This window comes from Brachyistius frenatus, unplaced genomic scaffold, assembly GCF_029030835.1.
Source record: "Brachyistius frenatus isolate BFR_SWC_R1_liver_20210118 unplaced genomic scaffold, ASM2903083v1 Contig_18, whole genome shotgun sequence".
NCBI lineage: Eukaryota > Metazoa > Chordata > Actinopteri > Embiotocidae > Brachyistius > Brachyistius frenatus.
In genome coordinates, this window is record NW_027210617.1 from 1,487,352 (window position 1) to 1,502,080 (window position 14,729).

The 14,729-nt window shown below is 40.1% G+C and overlaps 1 protein-coding gene across 2 annotated transcripts in view; it reads left to right on the top strand.

Moving 5' to 3' along the window:
• The first annotated feature begins 13,965 nt into the window (after positions 1 to 13,965).
• Positions 13,966 to 14,729, top strand: part of pex5la (peroxisomal biogenesis factor 5-like a) — an 86,975-nt gene continuing 86,211 nt past the window's right edge. For both annotated transcript variants that reach the window (XM_069694750.1, XM_069694751.1), the window contains exon 1: positions 13,966 to 14,458. In XM_069694750.1, coding sequence (XP_069550851.1) covers positions 14,438 to 14,458 — 21 coding nt within the window. In that variant the 5' untranslated portion in view covers positions 13,966 to 14,437. The remainder of the gene's footprint in view (positions 14,459 to 14,729) is intronic.

Below are 14,729 nucleotides of genomic sequence, written 5' to 3' on the forward strand. Positions count from 1 at the left end.
TGAGCGTAATAGGCGGGGTGGAGGGGGGGGTTCTTTGCTGCATTGCCGGGTTTTTGCGCCATCATTTCTCCATCTCATTTAATTTATCAGATATAGCCTGGTGGAATCACCCAACCTTGGCAGTGATTATGCTCACCTTGTCAGTCATTCTCTTCTCCAGGATGTGTTTCAGGAATTATGACAGTTAAAGCAAAGCTAGGAGTGATACACTGCAGAGACACACAAACTGATCTACATAAAGTATTTTGGTTTGCTGTGGTGGGGGTTCATTTGCAGCTGAAAATGATAAAGTCAAAGTAATGTTTCAGAAAAAGAGCATTTTCTGCTGTTTTAAGTCAGGTGTTTCAGGGAATGAAAAGGTGAACAGTTACACAAACGTTTAGGTTAAACTGAGCAATTTTGTGTAATATGACTGCAAAGTAGTTCAGACAACCAAACATGTTCAGTTTTTAATTTTAAAAGAAGTTTAGTGAAGCAAAACAAGCCCATTTTACAGTAGAACTGCACACAAAAAAGAAAGACTGTTGATTAGCATTGCGTAATACTGTCATATTAATGTCATAATGGGTATCTTTACCGTTTCAAATACAACTCGTCCTCATCGAAATGACAAAACAGATCATTTGCCTAAACGATTCTGTATATGACTGTTGGACAGTACCAGCAAGAGCCGTATTGGACGTTTGTCTTCTTTTTTAGGGCCCGAGCACCGATGGTGCGAAAACCCTATTGTTATCCAAGCGATTATTATGATTCTCTGTAAACAACTGCATTTTTGGAGGCTTTATCATATTCAAAAACTCATGAAGGTTGGTACACCTGTCTCTCCCGGCGAAATCTTTTTTATTTTAGTGGAGTCGCGAGTGGGCGTGGCCAAATGGCTCGCTAGTGCCCTCTAAACAGATGCCCCGGCGGCTCCATTTACTAACATGCACGAAATTTGGTAGACATGTGTATCACACCTAGACGTATAAAAAAAAAGTTACATTGCACCATTATGTCAACTCAACAGAAAGTCTGGCATTTTGAATTTAGTCGCCATTTTTGGTGGACCGACTTGAAATTGAGTCTGTGCCCTCTTAACATGTTTGGAATTAAAAGTTATCAAAATAATTTGTTTTCGTCGATCGGTGCGCCCGTGGCATGGCGGCCAAAAAGTGACCCGAACGTCATGCTATTAGCATGTTCAAAAAATGGCGGGCATTTTCAAAATCAAAAATGCCTTTTTTTTTTTTAAAAAATATTTCAGACAACATGAGAAAAAGTCAGAAGATCATCAAAATCATTAGGCTCTAGGCTATCTAGGCACCAAAAAGGCCACATTTCCTTAGAACCCATTCAGTCATTAGTGATATTTCAGTCTGGAACAAAGGCATCAATCTATCAACAGACAAGCAGACCAACAGAATAACACTGCCCTCCATAAATCTTATAGTAAGACTGCATTAATAGGGCTGCACTATTCCAAAATACACCACACAGCCTGATGTATTATTTCAAAACATGTAAAAAATATATTCCTTCCTGACCGACCATTTAACTGTTGACATACCAGATGGTGATTAACACATGCTTACTTGAATGTTATAATCCCCATTGTCATTTGTAGCACAAAAAGCAACCAGCTGTTGTGGTGCGAGAGGTTAGCGCTGGATTGTCCTGACCTCACTTGATACCACACAGCTGCCAAAGGCTGCCTGAGTGGGCAACATAATGACACAGAGAGGATATCGTTTCCATCAGTGGCTATAATGTTAAGATGCCCTTGAGAAAATGTGAATTTCCCAGCAGACCTGCTCAACAGCCAGTGGCATTAGTGGATGGATGTGGACTATTTTGCAGTTCCCAGATGAGAACATCCATGAAACAGAGGACAGGGAGAAAACATGCTCTGCTGGAACAGGACCTCTACTGTGGTTAGGAGGGTGAAATATCCCAGTAAAATCATGTTTCATTTGTATACTGATACACATTCACAAGCACCCTGGTTTTCTGATTATGATGAGTGAAGTCAGTGTATGTGAGCACTGTAAGACTGACAAAAACAGACAATACTGTTGCATGTAAACCCAGTTTTCTAATTTATCTGCTATCAGCACAGGGACAACTTCAATTTAAGCAATGTGACCTTGAACAACAGAGCAATAGAGCAACAATAGAAATATCAAGCTTTTCACTTTTGAAGCAATGAAAAAAAAATAGTTTATTAAACCGGTAATGAAAAACACGATTCTCTTTTGCTTCAACTTAAGGTCATGGATGTGCATTTTTGTTGCTTAACAAGCAATAAAAATGAAGATTTTTTTATTTTTTTATCCATCCCTCTTTTCAGTCAGCCTACATCCATCTCTATTGCACTCTGAAATGATCCATTTCATGCCTTTGTTTTGTCTGCCTGTCTGTCGCTGTTTGTTTCTCTTCCTCTTAATGTGGGTGGGCAGTGACTGACTGCTGATTAAGCCAAACAAACCATCATCATCTCTCACCAGATATACTTGGTGGTTTTTAATCAGTGGCTGGCATTTTGCATCAGAGCCTGCATGAGAATTACACATTTTACTCACTGTGTGCTCAGCAAAATGCCTATGATTTAATTTTAGTTTTAAAACCTTATCAATATGGAAGTAGGTTTACAAATCTGTAATGTAATAATATCTGCAGACAACAGCTGAGTCTCAAGGTGCATGACAGCGGACAATGTTGCAAGGACTCTCTTTGTCCTTTCAGGACGTCTCAACATCATTACCCCTGCCTCTGAACACTTGTTCTATCTGTCCCATATTGACAAACAATGAGTAATGGAGTTTGAGGCCCATTGAGGTTTATTCTTATTTCTAAAAGGAAAAGTTCACTGAAGTCTATAGCTGTGCAAGTGGCTCTGTGAGCCTGCACTTGGTTATAGTGGTGTTCAGAGCTGAACACTAACAGCATGCTAACACACACACAATGACCAATATGCTGATGCAAAGAAGATATTATGTTTCCCACATTCACCATCTTACTTAAGCTTACATGCATGCTAATACAGCTGAGGCTTCTTGGAGTCTTTTGTGCAGGTATTTAGCCAAGATCGAACTCAAAGTGGAGCGAGCTCATGTGACTCGTGACCACTAAATGCAACTTGAGGAGGGATTCTTCTGTCAGCTACATAGATTCAATGTTTTTCTGCATGTCTTTTACTCACGAGCCACTTACGTCTTTCACATTTCAGGACCAAAGAAAAGCAGCTTGTTTTTATTTTGGCCGTCCTCTACTTCTGACATATCCAACGTATTCTGAAAGGCTTTCATTTAGTGAAAAGCAACATAAAATCCTTCCACTTAAGAAACATGAAACGGTGACATATTGAGTATTTCACACAGCAACATTATGCCCCCATGTCTTGTGTGTATCACGTTGAGTCGAGCCATCTGATTATACCATTTTGATGTTGTAGCTGGGAGGCCACAGAAGTGTTTTTGGCTGTCAGTGCGGCCAGGTGGACCTGAGAGATGATCACACCATCCCTGTGTCAGCCTGAAAGTCTAAATACACTGTACCCGGTCAAAACATACACCGGGCATGCAGCCAAGCCTGACGGGATTTACACAAGAGGAAGAAAACACTGCAGTCTAATCCTTTGTGAGCCAAATGTAATCATTTTCTGTGGTATAGATTGATTATGAAAATATCAGTGTCATACTTGGCACAAACATTACTGCTTTTTTGTTCAGATCTAAATCCTGTTGTGACTCTATATTTGTACAAGAGTTAGACAGGAAATGGAGTAAGTTATGGGGATTCCATAGCTAACAGCATTTTAGCCCATTTGGATTGCACCCAAACCATTTAGACATTGAGACACTCCAGTGGATGTGGTTTCATCTCGGTCACAAATTCATGTCATTCTCCATTTTTCTGTCTCCTATTATGAAGCCATGCTGTCTAGTTATGGGTATCCTGTTGTCACTCTGTGCTGCCCCACTATGCAGCAAGATAAATACCCATCCATAGTTGAGGTTTTCAACTGTGGAAGCAACTGTGAAACTGAAAACTATTGGGCAACAAATTCTGGGATAGTGATTACAAATCAGAAAACACTAAGATTCCATTAAAAAGTCTTTGCCATTTGCCCTCTGTTGCTTTAATGAAGGTCTCCCAAGGAGCGTGAGTTTGACTCCTATCAAACCTCTGTGTTTCTGTGTCATATTATATGTTTATACATATATTAAATGTTGCAGGTTTAACCTACTTTAAATTATTTGATTTATAACTACTATATTATTTTGAAGTTCCTGTTACAGTCTCACTGTTACGACATTGTTTTAACTTACTTAACTTGACCAAAGTTTTTACATTTTTCTTAACCTTTTGCCTTGTATTATTATCAGTATGCTGCAGTATGCTTCAGTATGCTTGAGTCTCGATGCTAAGAGAACATCTAATTAACATCGGTGTAAAACGTAAGTAGTTATCAACCGCCTAAGACAATTACGCACCCTCAGGATCCACACTCTGGATGCCTCCGTCTGACTCATCTCATCATATCTCCATCCCTTTGTGCTGAAGGTGTTAGGTTTCAATTCATCAGAACGAGCCAGCAAATGAGACAGAAAGGAGAAGGAGGGAGAGATCAGATACACAGATGACGAACTGCTTATCATTATGGACAGAGCGCTTGTTTGCATGGGAGCCAACTTGTTTGACACAGTGACACAAATCTGCTATGACAAGTTGTTAAACAGACCTCATGGTAGAACGTTTCATTCGACTACTGTCTGATTCATCATGACCATCATCCATGCACTCCTCATACAATGACATATGTAAATTGGAAGTCTGACTCATTTGTTTTTTTGTTTAGTTTTAGTTTTGTTTCTCTGCTGCTGTTGAATGAATGTGATTGTTAGTTTAGAAACCTCAGATAATACTTCTTTTTTTTTAATTACCAATAAAAATAACCTTTGTGTTTAACATGTGATTCATAGTCAAGTATAAATGCTTAATGTTCATATGGTGATGAAAATGTATTCAGAAGTTGCCTGTAAGTGATACATTGATTTAAGTAATGAGATGTCTGTAACCTATATAACGTAAGGTAACTTATTTGATGTATACAACGGTACCTAGGTTAAAATTACTGATTACCTATTTGGGTAAGGTTACCTAAAATTACATATGGATCGAAACCATGATCTTATTCTGAACTTAACGTTGTGGTTTTTGTTAACGTTGTTGTTTTTTATCTCTAGGCTACAAGCAGGCTGTGACAAAACGGCAGTATTTGACGTCCTGTGGTGAGAATGGGTTTTGAGTCAAGCTCTTAGTCAGTTTCCAGCCACTGAGAGTTCCTCTCTCACCTATGCACAGAGTGGCTGTGGAGGTTGGACCGGCAGGTTAAGAAAGTTACAGAAAATGCTAACTCAATACAACACACAACATGCTGCATAAGGGGATGGAGGTATTTGACCTTTTATTATAACATTGAGTATTACAAGCAGCAAATCCATTCATGTATAAAAAGCCAAGCTTTACCATTGACATACATGGTCAGAAAATTATATTCCCCATTACTAGTACCTATATACTTATCAGTGAGGGTGAAGACAAATCATTTTTTCTCGGTGGGTTTGTGTTTGCATTTGTTTGGGGTCGTAACTTTAGCACCTGTAACTACACCTTCTACAGTATGACTAGACCATCCTTTAGTTGCAGTTATCATGCAATTGTCAAGAAACTTCTTTTACAGGTGAATCACTCCCAAAGACGGATTGACCCTCAGTTGAAGCCATGAGTGGTGGTCAGAAATAATGGAGTTGTGTCGGGGGCTGACTGCAGACTTGGTGAGAGCAGTTCCTGTGTGTCAGCTGTGTTTTTCATGGTATGACAGTTTAACCATGGAAAAGAGAAAAAGATAGCTGTAACATGAGCAACAAGCACAAATGGTTCCATCCACCATGTCAGCTGTGTATAAGTGCAGCAGGTGAAATTAGACAATTAATAGCAGCACTGCTGCTGTTCCTGCCAACATGACGGTGTTTTGAAATGACTAAGGAATGCTGGGATTACATGACATCAACTATTGAAGCTCTATTGTACCACTCCATTGTTTGTGTACTCCATTGTTTCCTCATTGTAAACAGCTAATCGCATCCCAGGTCAAAAGGTGCTGGAGTTTATTCCAGTATGCACCAGGTGATAGACAGTCACACCCTGTACAGGCCACCAAACTACAGTATCACAGGACTGCCACACATGTAATGCTTTTGGATTCTGGGAAGAAAGGGAACTTGTCGATACAGGAAATAACTCAGACCAACATGAACATGACCTAACATACTGCTTATTGATCAGCACAATACACTGCAAATAAATAGAAAAAAGCACTTTGCCCTATCTCCTTTTATTCAAAACTACCAGTGCTACATGGTCTCCTGATTGTGTTTTCTGCCAAACTGTGACGAACAGAGTTCACCTTTGGCATTAGTCAAAGAGGATCTTTAATAAAATACAAATAATCTCTATTGCTGCAGTAATTGACCTTCCCACAAACAGTGAAGTGCACAGATAAAAGGGGAGGCACCGAGGGGTCAACATTGTTTGAAGGCACTCGCAGCTCAGCGGGCCTGTGAATGCAACCTGCTTTTATCGGCCACCAAACAACTACATGCAGCAAAAGCGGGCAGCTGTATTTGCATTCTAAACACTCTAACAATCAGTGGGTAGTGATATCAAAGCACTGCAGACCCCTTGATCTACTTTTGTGTTCATCAAGAAAATCCTGCATTTACTGATAAATACAAATACTTCTGCATATGAATATTCCTAGTTTGGTTAATCTGCAGCAGTTCAGATGACATACAAGTATGTGTTTGCATTGAGTGATTGGAGATGAATGGGATTTCTGTGTATGCCTCTACTCATCTGAGGGAATATTTGAGAAACATGAATTATGAATCCCATGCCGTGCACAGATAACCATGGTAATGAAACCGGCAGAACAACTGGATAGGGTACATATTTAAACAGGCTACTTCCTTTGTGGACATGTCATCTGGGCATTAAAGATTTAGACGTTGTGATAGCCCAACATTAGAGAGGACTGCAGGGTGAGTGAGCTGGAAATGAGAGCATTATCTAGTCAGCATTATGGGCCTGATGATGCTTGCAAGAAACCAGAGCTGCCAGGGCACGGCTGACAAGCCAGGACATGTAAGCTTTACTGTGACATGTCCATAATACCTCTGCGAACATTTAAAAAAAAAAAAAAAATCCTTAATTATTAACACTTAGAATGGTAATAATATTCACGTGCAGAAAATACACAAAAGCACTTATGTAAAGGAATTATTTATTGTTTCCGACTTCAAATTTGTAAGAAACAGAATTAAAAAATGCTCTTCCTAATCATACTGCAAGCCTTCTTTCAGGTGGCCTTAAACCCCCAAAATAACTCGCCAGTTTCTGTAAAACATAAATCTGTTAATAAGACAATGTGTATCTGAAAACCACTTCAGATACACATTTTTATCTGTGGTATGGTGCTTTTCTCAACAAACAAAAAAATTCTGCCTAAATAGGCATTCCCAGCAACACAGAGCAGCACCTCGGCCTCGACCTCTGCAACATTAGCCTCACTTGATCGTTATCCTGTCTTTGATACCAGGCTGCAGACGTTAATCAGGATATCATTTACCTGAGGACAGAACAAGGCCAACACAGTGTTAATCCTCCAATACATCATGGTTAACCAAGACCATTTGTTTAATCAAACTCGAGCTGGAGTCAGTTCACTGCAGACACTGATAAAGAAACAGTATACCTCTGAAAGGTCCTGACTGTCAAATAAAGCTTTCAAGGAGTATGTTGACCTGTGGCAGGGTGAGCTCTTAGATCCACTTAGTCCTGGGTGTCAAAATGCCTGGTAACAGCTTCACCTATTTGTGTTCAGTTCAGGTTATGATTAGTCTGCTTGAACTTTTCAGTAATTATACATAGTGACATCTAGATCCAGTTTGTGTCACTTGCGTATCACAGTTATGTCCCAGTCACAGAACTACGTATTTCTGTAAAAAAAATGTAAAACCAAGAAAGATATTTAATGACACTTGTTGTTTGTTCTGCGAATTCTCTGTAATCCTCAAACACTCAGCAGATACATTCAGAACAACAGCAAGTTTTCTGAAAATACTGAGTTGCTCTTTTGTGGTTCTTAGCCATGCAAGCAGCATGGCTCTACGGGGGGCAGCGTCAACCTTATGGCCAGTTCACCCTTAATATCCAGAATGTAATACGAGGGATGATCAAAAAGTTCTAAGACTGCTCCTGTTGCACGTGAACAGTAAGTGACACCGTGATGTGCACGGAGCAAGGGGAAGCTATAACCTTCATGAGTACATATTCCATCAGTACTCAGGTGCTGATGTGTGTCACTTGATGGACATCAGACCCTGAGTTGATTTAGTAACTCTAACCCTCACCCTTTCTTAGCCTATTACTATAATTGGTCACAACCTTATGTTCAGATAATCTCTATTGTACATCCACAGACATCGAATAGGAGTCCTTGTCAAACGTTGAGATATTGAACCCATTTTGCATGTAAATAGATGTAAAGTAACCTAGCCGAACATAAAAATATTAAGTCTGTGTTGCATATCCACAGACGTCCAAACAGGCAGGACCGTGTTTGAACGTTTAGATATTGAATCCATCTTAGATGTCCAAACAGGATCCTTTTCAGATTTTTGGATATCGAACCTGTATTGGACAGAAGTGGGTCTGGATCGATCGACGTGACATGATCTGAAAGTCTCCCTGACGTCACGTGTTTTTGATGGGCAGTGACGTTTTACCTCTTTTGAAACACAAATGTCACTAATTGTTTCATTGCCTTAAGCATTTTAAGGGTCTTCGTTGCCGAGTTCAACACAAAATTTGATGTGTGCCTTGTGCTCATGTCAGACGCACTGGAGCAGGGCTCACAAAAAGGTGTTGAACTCAGGTGCTGATGATGATCAAGTGGTGAAACTTGGAAGATTTACTCACGAAGGTTGCAGCTTCCCCCTGCTCCCTGCATGTCACGTGCTACTTACCATTCACACGCAACAGGAGCAGTCCCAGAAGTTTTTGATCATATTTCAACAATGGTCGAATAGTTTGCTGTGAAATTTCGTACAGATATTCATGGTTCCCAGAGGATGATTCAGTGGACACAGTAAAAATCTACTTATCATCAACATGCGTGCATTTTCACCGTCAACACGTTGGCATGCTAATACAATACATCTATTTCAAGTTCCGCATCAAAGATCCAGCCTATGTTCTTGTTCAAAGATTTCTGGGAAATATTTTTATTTTCCAGAAAAAAATTGCTTTGACTCAGTGACCTAATTGTACTGGTAATAACACACAAGTGCAATCATGTAAACACGTACTGTCGGAAATAGTGACCAGTCAATTAAAATGAACATACTCACTAATAATAGTAATTCTATTATACGGTACATTTAACAAAAAGGTGATGTATTCCTTAAGCCCAGACACAGCAGCGGCTCAAAGGAAACATGCTTGTTGGAGTGTAAACCTCTACAAAGTGTCTGCCACTCGAGATCATTTGACATCATTTGTTTGCTCTATTAGCTTTTTGTCATTCTCCTCTGCAGCTCTCCGGCTCACTGCTAATGACTTGTCCTCCAAACAGCAGATTAGGAGTTAGTGTGGTAGTTACACCATGTGCAAAATCAAAATAAATCACATTGTGTCTGAGGTGAGCTGATGGAGCGTGTACTTTTCCTGTGTCGGGTTTGCAACAGAAAATAAGGACAGATGTCAAAACTGCAATGTGACCAAACAGACGTACAAGTTCTCAGCTTCGTAATGCAAAATTAATTTGGACTGTCGACGAAGCAGAAAGATAGAACTTTCCTCTGAATATGTCAAATAATAACTGAAGTACCACATTTAGAACAAACAAACAGCCCTCATCTCCTCTAATACTTTTGTTTGTGAAAACTCACATGGAGATTGCAGGGTGACACTGACCGAGGGTCAGTTCCATCTCAAGCAAACCAAATCTGAAGCTGATGTCATTGCGTTCTATTGCAAGGCAGAAAAACAAACACACAGCAGACTGAGCAATAGCCAAGGACATAAGACTGCAATTTCTATTTCATCATGAATTGCGGAGCAGAATTGTTGTGAGTGACGCAGTCCAGACCTGTTGCTGTGTAACAATGGGCTATCTGGAAATCACTTGTGGAGAAATGACAGTTACAGGCTGAGCAGTGTCCTCAGTAAAAGAAATATGTGATTGAATTCATATAAGACACAACTCTGAAGATCCAACTGACAGGGTGTCTCTGCTATATGCTACACTATGTGGTGTTTAATGACAAGAACAGTGAGGTAGCTATCAAGCAGTGCCGCAGGGACTAGTTAATATTGATTCAGTTATAAACAAAACTTGACAATTCCTCATGTGCTTTGCCCATCTGTTCACATTCAGCTGTGGTAGTTACCATGAGCCTAAGGCTTACCTCACCTTCTATCAAACTGCTTGTGATGTCACTGATATAGCTGTTGGCAAATAGGTAATACATGAGGTAAAATGAAGATTTAAATTTTTTAACCACCACATTTGTCATTTGAATACTTGGTCTAGGCCTTATAACAGTAGGCTCACCAAATGTGCCAGCTGTCTTCTTCACTTTTCAATTAATTTATAATATTCATTCATTCATTGTAAAGCCAGAGATAAGTCTATTCTAACATATTCCTTAAAATTTTCATCATAGTTTTACTATATTTTTAGAATTCAATGTGCTGAAAAGCCATTTCAGTAATTGGTATTGCCACCTGTGGTCCAGCTTTGAATGCTGACAGGTAATGATTGAATTACAGTGTGGGATGAATATATGTGTCATGAATACATAAAAAGCACTGTGAAAAAAAAAAAATCCTGTTGTACTGCTCCAGATATGTTATTGCCCTGCTGCTGCTGCTGGTCAAAACAAGTGTCCCTTTTTTAAATGAATTCTCATAATTATCATGAACACTCATCTGAAGTGGCACTACGCGCTTCTCTTCAGGTGTGATCCTCTTATCAAAGTAATTAAAAGACGCAGTAGCGTCTCTTTGCAAAAGCACACACACACACACACACACACACACACACACACACACACACACACACACACACACACACACACACACACACGCACACACACACACACACGCACGCACAAGCACACACACACTCCTGCTTTCATCGCTGGTGGAGGAAACCCACACGTCCTTGCTGATTTTAACGTTTTAAGACCTGTTGATGGATAGCATGCTCCTCTGTAATGAGCTGTGAAAAAGCTTAAAAATAAGTGGGATAAGTAGGATAACCCCATACTGACATATTAGTTTCACTATTTAAACCCCTCAAAGTCAATGCAGAATGATATTTTCACACAACATATCTACATGATTTAACAAGCTCTTATGAATCACAATTAAAATCCTGCCATCAAATATAAAACAGGATCCTACAGTCTGCAGCCATGCAAGCAGCACGTACATATAGCAGTGTTTTCAGTCATGTTAACATCAGCATGCTGACATGATCACAATGATGTTAACATGAGGATATTTAGCCGGTATAATGTTCACCCTATTAGATTTTTGGCATCTTAGCATGCTAACATTAGCAAATTAACACAAAAACCCGGTGGGATGCCATTCGTTTTTGTATTTGGCCATAAACATTTATTGTATATACAAGTAGACGTAGCCTCTGGGTCTGAAAAATGAGGCCAATGCGGATGTGCCTTAAACTGCAGCTTGGCACTTTTATTGAAACCAAATTCAAACTTCCTCCATCAATAAGGTGAACACACCTTTATATATTTACTTAAAAAAAAAGAAGGGATTTTTGAGGGGTTTTTTTTAGAAAATGATTAATCCCATGTAGCAGATAATAAAAGTGCAATTTACGACCAACGATGGCAGTTATTGATTTTTTTTTTTTTTTCACTCAATTTCCTGCTCAGTATTCAGTGTCTTACATTTCCGGAGCAGATAAAACATTTCAATTTGACTGAAATAATTTGTCTGTCACAGAGCACAGGCTGTCTGGCTCCTTGTATACAGAAGTAATTTCCTCATCTGAACATTAATTATCGTGTGTCTGTCAACACAAGGAGATTGATGGCTCGGGGATGAAAAAAACACACAGTCCGATGATATCTATAAATAGATTCAGAGGTCAGCACGCACACATCTGTGCACATGTGAGCATGAATGTGTTGTCATTATTCATTGATAAAACACTTGCTAGAGAATATGAAAGAACGGAAATGTATTGGATTTCATATTTATGTCTGTGTACTATTGGGGGTAATCATGCTGATTTTCTTGCCTAGAGGCTTGATTTGTTTTCATCTGAGGCATCAAGAATATCAAAGCAGCGCAGATTGAAAGGACTACTACATTCCTGCTATGGTACAACACGTTACACTCAGTGTTTGAGGTTTGGGTCGTTGCTACGCAGGAACAGATTCAAATCATTAACAACAACAGTGTTAATTAATGCAGACAATGTTTTTTTCACTACTGGGAGCTAAAAAGGCTGTAAATGTGAAGGAAAAAAATGAAGTTTCATCTGCGGTAACAGATTTTTTTGGTAAAAATGGGCGACTTGGATATAAACTGTGTTTGCTTGCAAAATCTCTGTTGCCAAGGAAGGGACAGAGGCGACAGTTCTCTGCCCAAATAAGTGACAGATTAAAAATAAAGAGTTACATAGAACTAACTTCTTGACAGGCAACAGACAAGACCGTGCTGGGTGCATTTCACTCCTGTCACATAAGATTATTTCTGAGCAATGAGATTTTCAAAGAGTTACCCCTGGCTGCCATACTCGACCTGCCAGTGTGAGAAGTTGCCTCATGCAGCTTTAACGCTGACACCGTTCCGTTGTACAACTTTCAACCTGAGTACATGTCCAGATGGTGGTGCACCCCGGGTCAGTAGCAAAGAAGTCTTGAAGCATTGTGACCCTTTGCTTCTCAACTACATCTAATGAGCATCTACAATAAAACATATGGTCAGCTTGTGTTGCATTTCTCTCATTTAGAAGAGGTGTGTGACTCAATCGTTGTTATTCAGTGAACAGTGAAGACTCCACCTGAGGTTATTTCTTGTAAACATGCAGGCTTATATAATGTACATTATCACATGTTGGATATCAAAATGCTTGGACAACATGGAGTTACACTGAAGTGCAGTTCTATGTCTCCTCTATGTATCTGATATCATGTATTTCTGTATGAAACATTTACATATCCCAAACAAGATGGATTTTCATCCACATTGTCAGTAATAGGTGAACACCATTCATTAAAATTCAAAGAATAAAACACCTTTATAAGACTACTTCAAGCTATTCTGTATAAACATAAGGTCATCTGTGTTCTTGTTTTACTACATGATTACCCGGGAACTGTCCTGCAGATCTTTGGTTATATAATTGCTTCTTCCACTAATTGGGGATGAATGGGAACAACAATTACCTTGTTCATCACATGCTGATATGACACAGACATCGTTCGTTTTTACTGTTTAATTAGGAAGTTGTAAAATGAGTTGCATAATGTGCCTTGTGGCAGTTGAAACAGAAAATAAATTTGCAAATGTCGAGACACGTGACATATTAGATTTATAAATAAGAATATTTTAATGGCTTTTTATGTCTAAAATGACCTTGGGCACGACCAAAAGTTAAGCCTCTCCAGATGGAAAGATAAATCAATACTTGCAAAACATGCCCATGTGGATACTTGCTCTGAACATGTTCTGAGGTGACAGGCAAATGTGCTTGTATGCCTCCTTGTGGAGTACGTCAGCACCGGAGGAGGCACCAGAGGGCTGGGTTGCAGGGAGTAGTTGGCAAACAGGAGAGAGGAGCGCACTATAAGAAGAGAAATGAAGCCAGAGGACCGTCAAAACATTTCAACCACGGCCGAGAGAGGAGGGGAGAAGGAGAGACGCTGGGAAACAGCGGTGCACTCAGGATGACGACTTAAATCGCGGAGATATTTTTTTTTACCTTCAAGGACCGTAAGGTTACCTTTTACGAATCCCGAAACGGGACTTGGTAAATAATCTAGCGTCAGCAAACGGTGAGGAATCTGTGAGGGGAAAGAACCAAAAAAGTGCGGTCCGACGTCGCACTCCCTGTGCGCCTCGGTGTCACCGCGCAGAGAGTCCTGGATGAGCACAAAGTGTGAGCTTCAGCACCTGAGGAGAGGACAGCTCCGCTCTGTCTGCTCCTCCGGACCTCCTGTCCAGAAACTCCGCCGCGGCTTTTAAAAGCCGTCAACACTTCCAGTCTGACTCTCTGCCACTGCAAGTCTGGAAGAAGTGCCAAGATCCGCTGACGGAGAGATCCGCGACTGACTGTGTGCTCAATATGTACCAGGGGCATTTACAGGTAAGAAGGCAGCTGCTGTTCATTTAGCATGAGAACGAACTGTTGGGAAGGGGGGGGGGGGGTAAAGAACTGGTGTGAACAAGGCGTGCCACATGCAGCCTCGTTCATGTCAAGGACATTTATTTTTTTACACAAGGGATATCAGGTAATCACGAGGCATTTAGAGAATTCAGACTGCTGTTCAAATGTGTTCATCCTGACCTCAAATTTAACTGAGGAACGTTTGCTGTGATCTATTACAACTGAAAAGACTGCGGAGTGTCCGGTTCTG